Consider the following 14,109-nt stretch of genomic DNA (forward strand, 5'->3'; position numbering starts at 1 on the left):
GGAATAACCTTTGAAATGTAAATAAAGAAATATATAATAAAAAAATTAAAAAAAAAATCCGGGCATTCTGGCTTCTTCCACAGTTTCCTCTCCCTTCTGTTCCTCAATCCCCTGGCATCCCTCCTTGTGAGTGAGCATGTCATCATAGACAACTAAAGAAAACCCATTTACTGTCCTTTCTGCATTCCCCTGGACTCTGACCAAGTACTTCTGTGTCTTGATTGTTGTTATTTCTGTTCCTAATTCAAAGAACCTTGGTCTCCACCTACTTCTTCATTATTCGTCATCCTTTCTATGTACAGTGAACTCTCAGGGAATGACTTTTGAATGGCAATGCTGCAGACGAAGGTGGGTTATCTTATTCTTTCTATAAGCAGCTGGATTCTAAATTCACTATGTAAAGTCTGAACACTGTGCAATGCTAAGGTAAGTGTTGCTGAGAAGTTGTCACTGAAATTGGATAATGGAGCAGAGTGTAGCATAGGATTTCAGAGGCTTGTACTGCCATTCAAAACTCGGTCTCAGCTATCTGGCTGCACGTTGAATACAAATAACAATGTTACCTAGGTCTAGGGAAGAAGGAAATAGGAATTTGCTCCATCTAATGTGCTGGGTATCTATGAGAATCAGATGAGGTAGTGCACACATGGGAAAGGTTTGACAAATGCTACCTCCAGTTCTGTTTGTCTTCTATGAACTCCTCAGCAACCCCCCCCCCCCATACTCCTTTCCCATCCCCAGCCTCCTGGATGGAATTGACCTAACAAAGAATGAAGGGTCATTTTTTCAACAGCTTTTGGGAGTCAGCCGGGTGGCACCTTGCTGCTGCTTTGCTTTAAGAACATCTTTCACCCAAGGATCAGTTGTGTGTTGTAGAGTTCTCTGACTGGGCTCTAGACAGCCACTAAAGAGTTAGTCCTTGGAGTTATAGCTTGGAAACGCTAATGACGGAATTCAGGTAAAAACTTAGGCAGCTAGATAGACCATCGGGTCAGGAAAATGTCCTAGCAGGCACAGTGGGCTTAACAAGGCCAATTCCTGTTGGAATTGCATGATGGAATTCAGGGATGAAGGGAACCGCGAGCCACAGGCTCTGAAGGACCGGAGTTAGACTCCAGTCCTGGAGAGTGATGATTCAGGAACAGCGGCAACAGGAGAGTTGGGTTCCGAAAGAACCCAAGAGCGCCATGTGGCTGAGACTGTATTATACATTTACACCAATCATAGATGCTAGACTATCTGGGGTGGAGACTGTATTATACATTTACACCAATTGTAGATGCTAGACTATCTGGGGTTTACACCAATCATAGATGCTAGACTATCTGGGGCGGAGACTGTATTACACATTTACACCAATCATAGATGCTAGACTATCTGGGGTTTACACCAATCGTAGATGCTAGACTATCTGTGGCAGAGACTGTATTATACATTTACACCAATCGTAGATGCTAGACTATCTGGGGCATTGAGATGTAGCTAGGATGGATTCACTTGAGGATGGAGATTGTCCTACAGTTTCGGGGAGAATTCAACCTGCAGGAGGTGGGCATGTGGTCCCAGCCAGGATAATTAGAGGATTAGATCAGAGACAGAAGTCAGGTTGATCAATACACTGATTGACACCCAGTATTTCTACAGAACACATTCCATTCTTTTCACACCAAAGCATGAATTGTTCTTGTAAAATCCAGGAGGGGGTGAACTCAAACCCTAAAGTTTTATTTTTCTCTCAGAATATGTTTTAGAGTGTCTCCTTTCTAGCAGTAGTTTCTTATCACCGAGAAAATCCCCGTGACTCTACATATCAGGCAATTCTTACTCAAATTTTTTGAAAACTTTCAGAAAAAAATTAGTTTTGATTCTTTTCTGTATTTGCTGTTGTTATCGTCACCTCTCCATATCATTTTACAACACCAGGTGGGGTGGAGATGGAGCGTGACTCAGGACAATGAGGTGGGAGAGGCAAAGTAGCCAGCAGCTTTGTTACCCTAGTGTGCAAGATGATCCATGTCTCCTTCAATGAGGAGCGAAATCAGTAGACATTAACTTACCTTTCCAACCCTTTAATACACCACACACACACACACACACACACACACACACACACACACACACACACACACGCATACACACACACATACATACATGTACACAAGCACACACGCACACACACACACAGAGGCACACACTCACAGATGCGCATGTGCACATAGAGTTATTTGGAAAGAAAGTACTTTTAAGTCACCTTGAAACCCATATACATTTAACTTTTGCTATAGTATTTCTTGTCAGTCCTTGGGATGTGAGATTAATGCTTAGAGTGTAAGACTTCTGGGTTTTCAGTGGAATTCAAAATGAAATGTTATTGTATTATGAAGAGAGAGTAGGAGGTTTGTAATTTAAAACTTACTTCCATAAGCATAGAAATCCTAAATACAAATTATGCTAACTCAAGATCCTCCTGAACCATCTGTTTAACTGAATGGGGGAGAGTATATGTCTTTCTCAGAGAATATATGTGATGATGTCAGTTCCACTCACATTTCCTGGAGAGATTCAGAGCAAGAGGTAGAAAAATAAGAGTGTGGATGAGGTAAGGTACATGAATAAGTGGGAGTCAGCAAGTTGGGACGGTCACGCAGTATCGACTTCACCATAGAGAGATTGAGGTTCCCCCCATGAATTACCATGATATGGACCCTACCTTTATAGTGGCCAGGACCACCTCCATTATTGCACATTGTCTTGGTGTCAGACCCTTGGCATCGTCTCGGATCATGTGCTCCTGGAAGACAGATTACAAATTGCTCAGAAAAATGGCAGGTACATTTATTTAGCTACCCTCAAACAGAATGAATATGGTTTCCATTTCCTATTTAAAGTATCTTCTTCAGGGGAGGTGGCTCAGCAGTTAAGGGCACTCACTGCTCTTGCAGAGGACCCGGGTTCTGTGTCCAGCACTTAGATGACAGCTCACAACCATCCAACTCCAGTTCCGGGGATCTGGTGCCCTCTTCAGGCCGTGGCAGGTATTGTGTGCACATGATGCTCATACACAGGAAGGGACAAAGCTCATACATATAAAAATAAATCTTGGTCATTTTTTCACATTTTTGATAAATGTCCATTTGTCAAAGGAGAGCTAAGCTGCCTAATTAAAATATGAAAGTCTGGCAGAGGCATATCATTATTTACATTACGAATTAAAGTTAAGTAAAAAGATAATATATTCTAAAAACGGTGTCCCAAAGGCTTTTTGCTTTAATTCCTTGATTTATGCTCTATCCCTCTGAAGAGTTCAGGACATCAAGGAGATTAAGGGGGCCAAGGTCAGCTTCCTAATTATCACCGTGTGCTTTAAGTATAATGTTCCAGTTGATACCCTTTCCCAGATCCTCCTGATGTTCATCCCTTTCTGGGAAGAGCCTCAGAGAATAAATCAAACCAGGCTATGGAGTGCTTCAGTCTTTATAGCAATGCTCAGCATACTTGTCAATGATTGTTCTTACTAATATTTTAAAATAGATATTACTAAGTTATATACGGTGTTTCTACAAGGCTGTAATTGTTGCTGGCAATAATTCATCCAAAAAAAGGTGTCTCTGGTTGTCAAAGTAAGAGGTCTGCAATTAACCTACAATTTCAGGAGTATCTTATTAAGTGATTTTGACATTGGGTCAATAGTCTAAAAAGATTGAGGGACATTTAATTTTATTTTTATGTCAAATAAACATGATCCTATTTAATAGCAATGGCAACATTACATAATGCATACATATTATAAAGTCTCTGAGTGTGAAGTAATGTCAGATGTTCAGTAAATACCTGGTAGTTTAATTTTCAATCCTATAGACCAGAAATATAAAAACTAAAATCAAGAAAAATTGAACTGGAATACTAATACAGAAAATCAGTAAATATAGAAAAACAATTATTTTTTGGTTTTTCTTGATTCTGTTTTTTTAAAGAAGATTATCTATCTATATCCATCTCTCAAAGTATATGCATTCTGAAATTATCCATCAGTACAATTTTTCCACTAATATCATTCTAGTTGGATCAACATTCAAACTAACATCTTAAAAATAAAAGTAGCTTAATTTTTAAAAAAAGAAAATAATACCCTAATAACATGAGAGTGATTGGCTCTGTTTTGTATGCAGATTTCTTCCTGTAATCTGAGGTTTTGTTGTTTTGCATAAGATCATAGAGGATTGATAGAAGGGTCCATAACAGAGCAGTATAACAAGGGACCATCTCCTCTCATTGCACAGTCCTTTGCTTTACCAATGCTGATGTAACCAGTTCTCCTTCAGTCATTAAGTCTATTCACCAAAACTAAAATGACTCGGTGCCTATGGAGGGCACTAGCCTGTTATCTTTTCTATGCATCCTTATTCTTCCCACTCAGAAGGCACATAGCCTTTCCGGGGATCCAATCTGCATTTTAAACCAACTAGACAAGGGTCAGTATGTGAGTTAAGCCAACTGACCTATACTATTTCTTAGGCTAAAGCAACATTCTCTCAGAGCGTCAATAGACTTAATTGGGAATTCCTGACACATAGTTGGGAAGTGCCAGGTCTGTCCTGGTGTTGGTAAGGACAGAATGACAAGGTCCCTGTCCCTGGACAGGGTCAGCAGGCATGGGCCTCCATGAGTGTCAATAGCTGCTGTGAGCATAAGACTTGTTTGTATAATAATGTGCATCCCTTGAAGGAATGTCCTTCCTGTTAATGTTAATGACTCTATTATAATCAGAGACAGTCCAGGAGGAGAAGGTGTGGCTAATGTCTCAGCAAACTGGTAAATGCTGGGACCTTCAGGACAGCCCTTAAGGCTGTGAAAAAGAACTCTAAACACAGGAATTAAAAAAATATATAATTTCTCAAAAAATAAGGGTACAATATGATGATATGAGAGGCTTCATGAATCTAAAGGAAGAAAAGCAGCTGTGTTATGAACCAAGTTGTCAGAAAAATACTAAGGAAGGAGATAAATTTAGGTAGTAGTGATTGCAGGAGATCCCAAGTAGCTAAATTTTTTTGTTTATGCTTTCAAAAGCAGACAGATTCCTGAGTTCAGGGTCAGCCTGGGACAGAGCAAGGTTAGGCCCAGGTATGGTAGAAATGGTAATTTCAGTATGAAGCCCCACCCAGCTAGTTTTTAGGCTGTGCCTAACAGAAGCAGACAAATCTCTAAATTCTTTTGCAATGTTAAAAGAAAATGTAAGAATTAAGGGGCTGGGTCACAGGATGCTGATTCATAGGATAATCAAAAGGGAACCTGGAGTAAATGACTGGATTGATATGTGAAATAAAAGACTGGGCTTATGATCTGCAAGAGATGAGCTATCCAGAGAATTTTTTTAGAATAGCAAAAGAACTGCTTAGAGAACTGTCTCCAGCAGAATATATAGAGAGAGGTCTCTAGAGATCTCCAGAAAATGCAGAATAGAGAAAAAGAAATCTGGAAAGCTGAACATAGGCCACCAGCTTGGACCCATGACTTGATTTTAGGTCACTTGTTTCACTGTTCCCAGACACCCCTTCCTTTGAACCCCTCTCTAAACTGAGGCTGGTCTTTGGCAGGGAAGGTACCTTTTCTTTATGTTGTTTCTTTTTTTTTGAAATAAGATCTGTGTCTTTTCTCTAGCATCCTTGGAGGGCATGCTCAGGTGATCCATCAAACAAGGTAAGTGCAGAGCTGAGATAGTGAGGTGCAGGGTCTTCAGACATGGTTAGAATCTCTGCTCAAGCGGTCGTGGGGACCAGAGTCAGCCTGGTCCTTCAGATCTCAGGAAATAACTTCATTCTCTCCTTACACTAGCTGTTCTTTCTTTTGCTCGAGGCCAACAGAGCCGATAGAACATTCTACTTAGAAAACAGAAACTTGGGTAAGAGAGTGTGTCCAAAAGACATCAAAGTTGGACACAACTGGAAGGGCACACATTTCTTATGAGATTTAAACTGTTTCATTTTCATGGTTTCACAGGGGAAACGTTAGTCCCTTATCACTCTGCTTTTCAAGGTCAGGTTCTGAAATCCCAGTGTGGTAAATAAAAATGTTAAGGAGGCGAAGAGCCAAGATTCCAAGCAATGGTAGGACTGACATCTACTTTCCATCTTCCTTCTCAACCATCCACAGCACGGAGTACTTGTGGGAAGCAATTTTAGGTGATGGTTATGTTTTTTTTAAGATGTAATGCAGATGATAACATTAGGATACTGAAAATTTAATCACGTGCCTTATCCAAGTAAATAATCACGTAAGCTGATTATCTTGTGTTCTGAGATAAAACAATGCCCCCGATACCTCCGAAGCAAAGTGGAAGGTGGCATGATGCTCACCATAATGCTAAGAATCAAGCACTAAATTTCTCTGAGTTGTAAAAAATTACATCTATAAATTGTAAGGCTAAGTGTTTAGCTCATGCAACAGGGTTTAGAAACAATGAAGCCCACCTTCTGTGCCTGGATCACTATATTCTAGTAGGTTGGAACATATTTTAACTAGGGAAGTTTGTATTCTACAGCTTATTCAAAGGCTTGGGAATCCCAAGCAATAATGAAGAGAAAGATTATTTTGTAAGTAGATTTTCACTTGTAATAGGGAGGTGAGCATGTTTGAGAGTTCAGTGTTCTTTTTGGTGAATTTAATTTTTCTTTATTGTATTTCCTGATTCCAAGACCTTTCCAGTTTTGACTTTATTCAAAGCATGTTCAATATATAGTAAAACAAATATGTCATTATAACTTGCTTCCAGAGTTAGAATTTTTGAAAACAAATCGTTTAGTTTTACTTTATGAGTGTTTCCCTGTTATATGTTTGTGTACCACATGTGTGCAGTGCTCATAAGGGCCAGAAGAGGGCGTCAGATCCCCTGCAACTGACATTGCAGATGCTTGTGAGCCACCCTAAGGGTGATTGGAGTTGAATCCAAATTCTCTGCGAGATCATCTACTCCTAACTACAGAGCCCTCTCTCCAGTCCTCAGGGTTAGAAACTCTTAAAGCAAGTGTATGGCCACAGAAGAGCATATTTTCATCCTGTGTGTGAAGTGCTGTTCCTAGCAGGAGGGCAGCATCTGCAGGGCCATAGTTAGGTCATCCACTTAAGGCCAATCTGTTTCCTCAAGCTTCTTACCTTCAGTTTGGATAACTGTCCAAGCTCTTTAGCTGCAATGAAGATCATCTGAGGTCCCTGGAAACAGAGAGGAAAAGAAAAGGAGGTCAGTCATTAAATCTTCAGTAGTAGAGGTCAAGATCAAAGTATCTTTTATTTCCACTATGATATTTTGAGTTTTCTGTCAGAGGTGCATAATGGATCTAAAGATGGAACAGAGATTACCGGGCAAGGCTGGCATCCCTGTCCCAGTTCTGGGAGTGCTAAGTCTGGTTACAGAACCAGATGCAGTATGGGTAATCAGTTTAATGAAGCATATGGGCCAACGTCATTTCCCACAGGGGTACTTCCTTCATTCTACTCTCCAAAATAAATGTGTGTAAAATCCTGAGACACAAGGCTGAAGAAGGTAGGGATGTTCTTCCTGAAATGGTATGGCATTCATCAGGCACTTCCCCGAGTTCTCTTGCAGTAGGAGATCATCAGGATCCTGAATAAAAGCAAGCAAGCAAGCAAGCAAGCAAGCAAGCAAGCAAGCAAGCAAGCAAGCAAGCAAGCAAGCCACTACCACCACCTCTGAAAATGACTGGATAAGCCGTGCAGAGCACTCCCGAATGAGACAGCAGGGGCAGGTCCACCACTCTATGTGACTGAAAAACTACCAAGTTTGGCCAAATTCACTAGCATTTGGGAATAAAGTCACAGTGAGGGAGTGAGCTATTCTCAACTATCCTTTCTGTTCTCTTCCATCACAGAGCGCATGGTCATTATAAACAGGAACCACTCTCATTATTTTTATGTTGCTCTACCTTTTCTGCTATTCTCTTTATTTCTAGTACCAAATACAGTAGTGCCTAGGACACACTCGTTTGAAACTTCGATATTACTTTGTCATGGATAATAGAATCAGTTCGATCACAGGGAGCCTTGAGATCCTCACATACTTTCCGAGGAATGACCTCAGAATGAAATGTTTTATATGGTGTTTCTGATGTGACATTACACGTACATTCTGGAAACCCAATAGTCTTCATACTGCACAATGTACTGAACCTAATACAGGAAGTAACAGTGGAAAATAATAACATAAGCTCCAGCAATTTTCTCACCAAACAACCATTAAAAATAACTGTGGGCCAGGGAGGTGGTCCAGCGCATAAAGGCAGTTGTCATCATGCCTGATGATTCAAATTTAATCTCCATGAACCCACAGAGTGGAGGTGAGAATTGTCTCCTGACCTCCACAAGAGTGCCATAGTAAACTCTTGGTGGGTATATAGGTACACTCTTACCCCAACACACAGATATAAATAAATAAGTGTTTTTATAAATGTTAGTTTAAGAGATCACTTGGACAGGTTGAGGTGTAAGTGATGGCTGCCATGGAGATGATTAAAATGCAAAACAAACAAACACACATCCAAGTCCACTTGCAGGCTAGGGCTGTGTGTGAGATAGTTCTCCAAATACTTCTCCAAGCAAAAGATAGTCTGCCATGCATTGACTCCCTTCTGGATGCATCCTTCTAAGTGGAGGATCCCCAATATTTGGTTCCGTTGGAAACAGGTCTGTGCAGTAGCCAAACTGAGAGCAAATTCTATGCCCATGTTTCTGCTCATGGGAAATATTTCCAGCTCACTGTTATCACTCCCCTGCCGATCAAGTCCATGAACCCTAACTTGCACTGTAGCATTATCAGATACATGTTGTTATATCAGAAGAAGACTTCTTTGTGGTTTGAACATTTGTCTGTGATTTGGCTGTCCACAGATGTAGGCTCTAGAGGAAGAAATCATACATTCATGGCTTGGAGTTAAGTGAACAAAACCATCTCCATCTTATGTCTTGGCCCACCATATAAGAAAATACTTTCTGCACATATACTGCTACTGGAACAAACATGCATGGTTAGTGGTATTGATATGTGTATTAGTGTACTTTATAATTATTTATTATTTGCATTCATTCATCTCTCTTAGTCACCATACAAAAAATCAATTATTCCAGGTTATGCTAGATTAGTTTTTTTTTTTATTGCTTGGTTCAGCATGTGTGCACTGAAAAGTGGTACCATGTGACTACTTGATCACTGTGCAGCCCTGCTGCTGACCAATTTTTCTGACTTCTCTTTCATTTTCCTGCATGTGATACAATCAAGTGCTTCAAATCCACAGAAAGCCATCTCCTCTATTAACCTCCATGCAGGGAGGCAACAGAGGAAAGTTGAAAGGAATAGTGAAATATGACGGCACTGCCCGGACCTTCTTTCATTAGCTGTAATATTTAAGAAGCATAGTGGCTTTATTTGAACCGCAACTTCTTCTCTGTGGATTTGTAGTAATAGTAAATTATATATAATATTATGTATGATAAATATTTACATGTAATATTAAATTAAATAGAAATTAAAAATGTCTGTAACTAGATAACTTTACAAATTGAAGTTAGCCCTGTCCATCCTCCCTCTCTTCCCTTTTCCCATCTCTTTCTTGAACTCTCTATGTATCCAAGGATGACCCTGGACTTCTGATACTCCTGTCTCTGCCTCCACAGAACTAGAATTACAGGTGTCCCCTCACTGCACCTGAATTATGTGGTACTGAGGATGGAGCCCTGGGCTTTACGTATACTTGACAAGTGCCCTACCAACTAAGCCACATCTCCAGACCCACTGAATTATTTTTGAGAGAAGTTTTGGATGACAAATATGAACTTAGATAGCTACTTTCATTTTTTAAAATGGATTTTAATCCATTTAATGTTCTCTAAACAACCACTGTTAAAACTTTTTACACCAAGAAAATATTTCCCCAAATGAATTAATTCCTATTCATCTATACCAAAACTACTCATTTGAATAGAAGATGATGAGAAAGGATGATGTGTGTGTGAGGATGCCACACTGCAGGTACGTACTGTCTGGTCTGTCAGTGGAGGGAGAACAATCTGTTTCTCTATCTTGTTAAGAACTAATTTCCAGAGCTCCTTCAGAACTCGCTTCAGGACCGTTTTCTCACAGATTTTTGCTGAAAGACTTAATCTGAAAAAAAAAATTAAATATTTACTCTCGAGTCTCACTCAAGTATCAGATTACAAGGCTGATCAGATACCGACATTCAACACTGACATCGGAATCCTTCCACAGGCCCCTTACAATGTTCAAATACTAGATCCCATTGATAGGAGAAATATGTAATATACAAATATATATATATGAATATATGTTCTACATATAATGATGGAAAAAGATATGATATAATTATATATACATACATATATATCCATCTGTACATTATCTGGTTCTTTGTTAGAAAATGCAATCAGAGGAATATAGTAGCATCTCTTTTTCTATGAGCAAAAAATTTGCCTTTAACTGGTAAATAAAACACCATTGTGTGTGTTTCCATATGTGTGCCACATTCTTTTTCTCCATTCATATGTTGCTAGAGACCTGGGCTGATCATATAACTTGGCTGCCATGGATGGTGCTACAAAAACATGGATATACATGTACATGTCCCTCTGGCATGTTGACTAGAAATCTTTCAGATATGTTCCCAGGAGTGGTATAGCCGCAGCCGCATCATATGCAACTCTACTTTATACACACACACACACACACACACACACACACACACACACACATACACACATCATATGCATACACATATACATATATATCACATACATACACATACATCATACACATACACATATACATCACATGCGTATACATACACATCACATACACACATACCCATATATATGCATCATATACATATACATATATATCATATACATATACATAAACATATATATCATAACATAAACATACACATATACTTTCTATACTGGTTTATAGTGGCTGGATAATATGTGCTCCCTTTTCCTACATTGTCGCCAGGGTTTATTACTGTCATTCCTGGGCCATGGACCAATATGACAATGTGACAGAGATGTCTTTCAATTCTTCCAGAACCCAGAGTTTGCTAACACAAACAGGTAAGTTGTGTCTTTCACTCTTCCTCCTTTGAGATAAGGAGTAACATTTTCTGGTGTTTGTGTCATGCTATACACACTTGTCTTTACAAGACTCTTCTGCATGTATTTCTCATCTAATTATGCTCATTTTAAAAATCAAATATAGACTCAGAGACATTTAGAGGTGTGTCCAAAGCAGGGAAACTATCGAGTGAGACCCAGTCAGGCTGCTTTTTCTAAGTCAAGTGCATCTTCCTATCAGTCATGAATATCCTTGTATATGAAGGCCCAGAGAGGATGGAGAGAGCAATGCACCCATCTACAATATGTTTTGGGCTCAATGATAATCTTAGTAACAACAGTTTGACCCTAATATAACAAGGGCTGATGTAGCACGTACATTTTATGGTAGTCCTCTGACTTCCTAGTGCTTTTGGGCTCAGAAATAATAACACTGGTGGTGTGTTGTGATAGGCAGAACTGAGCATTTTTCCATACTAAAAGACATGGACAGTGAAGAATAAGTGATATTTAACTAATCAAAATTGATACCAACAGGGAGATTGCTAAGATATACATTCCTGTAGAAGTATTCCTTTTAGCACTATCTTATGTAGAAACCCCATGTAGTTGCAGAGAAGCCCCTATGGGTGAGTTTTGAGGCTGGTGTCAAGGGCAGTTCCTCCAGCCAACCAGAGATGGGCATCTAGACAGTGAGAAACTAAGCACACAGGCTACTGCACAGCTTCCAAGACATTTGGAACACAGCTGGGGCCCATTTTGCTGCAGATTTAGAATTTTCAGCTTCAAAAAGTCTAAGCTGAAGACCAGCTGCTGTGTGTGTGGCTAGCTCACACGCTGGGCACGCTAAACTCATCCTAGATAGATTAGAACAGAGGGAAAGCGAATGAAACCAGTGGCTCACTTGTAGCTCTTTGTAGGTTTCTCCTAGTTGGAAAAAGAACATATGACTCATTTTAGGCAGTACCTGGCTGTCAGGGAGAAAGTAAAATGTTGGGGAATGTTTTATTTGCAGAGGCATAGTCTAATATAATATAATATGATTTCTACAGGGATTTTCTCAGAATGACCGTGGAGACTTTTGGGCACTCACTGTTTGCTTTAAATAATAGAAACCAAGGGAGGAATCCAGTCACTGCTCTCTTAATGTAGTCAGAGTCATAAACCAGACTTTGCAACCTGAACTATCCAGACTGGCAGGATGTAGAACCAATTAAGTAGATGGTTTCCAAGCGCTGTGTGTATAAGCAGCAACAGGGATTTATCATTATATAGATGATCTTATTTTTCACGAAAAGTTCCCCAGTCAAGTTTTTCTACCTCTTTGTGTCTGTTCCCCATCAGTATTCATTTAGATCCTATCTACCTTTAAAATACCCAGCTCAAATGAAATTCACACTCTCCGACAAAATGTCATCTGTCCCTTTATTATGTATATTTATGTATCTCTTATTTCTTCCAAAACTGTCAGTGCCTTGAAAGCAGACCAGTGTTTTACTTTAAATACCTCCTCTATCTGAGTTACTGTTACTACTGTGTGAGGAAGCACCATGACCAAAGCAACTCACGGAGGAGGAAAGGGTTTATTTGGTTTACACTTCCGCATCACAATTCCTCATCAAAGGAAGTCAGGACAGGAACTCAAACAGGACAGGAACCTGGAGGCAGGAGCTGATGCAGGAGCCATGGAGGGGTGCTAGTTATTGACTTGGTACCCATGGTTTGCTCAGTCTGCCTTCTTCTAGAACCCAGGACCACCATCCCTAGGATGGCACCACTCACCAGGGGCTACTCTTGTCTTTTATCAATCACCAATTAAGAAAATGCTCTTCAGGCTTCTCTGTAGCCCAGCCTTTTGGAGGAATTTTCTTAACTGAGTTTCCCTCCTCTCAGGTGACTTTGGCTTGTGTCAAGTTGACATAAAACTAAGCAGTACATGCTCTAGCTAGTGGCTAAAATTACACAATCTAATTGAGCTCAGAGAGAGCTTTCAACTTTCTATATCTCATACAACTCTCTCTGTCTTAGATATTGTCCAGTAACTTCCACATATTTTGAAAGGTTATACCTCTATTCTAACTTTATACACGATCTCATGTTGCTAAGAATGGTAAGGAATGCCACCTAGATGGTATAATCCAGTATAATTACAAGTGCACTGTTAAGCACATAAAATAGGGGCCAGAAAGGTAGTTCAGTGGTTACATGAACTGATGGCTCTTCTAGAGGACCCAGGTTTGATTTCCATCGCTCACACAGCCGGTCTATAACAACTGTCTGCACTTCAGTTCCAGGATATCTGATGCTGCTTTCTAGTTTCCACGGCTTTGCATGTGTAAGGTACACATACTTACAAATACTCATAAACATTAAATATTTTTGAAAGCATGTAAACTTATCTAAATGTATTAGAAATTAGAATGAACTCACTTTCTCCATTCTTGTATTTTATAATTGGTTATACATATCCAAAAATTACACTGCTAGCCTTTGGTATTATCGAAATCACCTGGATGTAATTTTGGTTACAGAGCATGTGAAGCGCAGGCTCTATTAGTGAAAAATGGTGACTCCAACCATAAGGAGCTCCCCACATGACAAATAAGAGAACCAGGATCGCCCAGTCCTGTTGAGTGTAACCTCTGTATTCAGGAACCAAATGCTGGTGTTTGTAGAGACTGAACTCTATTGACAAAAAAGAGCTGTATAGAAAGATAGATTCTAAAGGGACACTTAGTGGATAATAAAATTCTCACTAAGAAACTGAAGCTATGAAGAGACACCGTTTCCCCTTTATCATCTCTATTTCTTTGTTTTCTTCTTTCCTATACATCCTCCCGCCTACCTGCCTTCTGCACACTTGCCGACCATCTGTCTGTCCTCCACAATATTTTTATCTACAGAGAATAGTGAGACTTACTGAAATTAAAGCACCTGGAACATCAGTCTTACATCTGCAGTCTGGTTATAAGCAAG

General features: G+C 39.7%; 1 protein-coding gene across 2 annotated transcripts in view; it reads right to left on the minus strand.

The window, feature by feature from the left end:
- The window catches only part of Unc13c (unc-13 homolog C), a 426,173-nt gene that overhangs the window by 42,680 nt on the left and 369,384 nt on the right, over positions 1-14,109 (minus strand). For both annotated transcript variants that reach the window (XM_063264996.1, NM_173146.2), the window contains 3 exon segments: positions 10,048-10,171; positions 7,153-7,209; positions 2,711-2,791 (listed from right to left, as the gene is read on the minus strand). In XM_063264996.1, the coding sequence (XP_063121066.1) occupies positions 2,711-2,791; positions 7,153-7,209; positions 10,048-10,171 (262 nt within the window).

This window comes from Rattus norvegicus, chromosome 8 (genome assembly GCF_036323735.1).
Source record: "Rattus norvegicus strain BN/NHsdMcwi chromosome 8, GRCr8, whole genome shotgun sequence".
NCBI classification, from domain to species: Eukaryota; Metazoa; Chordata; class Mammalia; order Rodentia; family Muridae; genus Rattus; species Rattus norvegicus.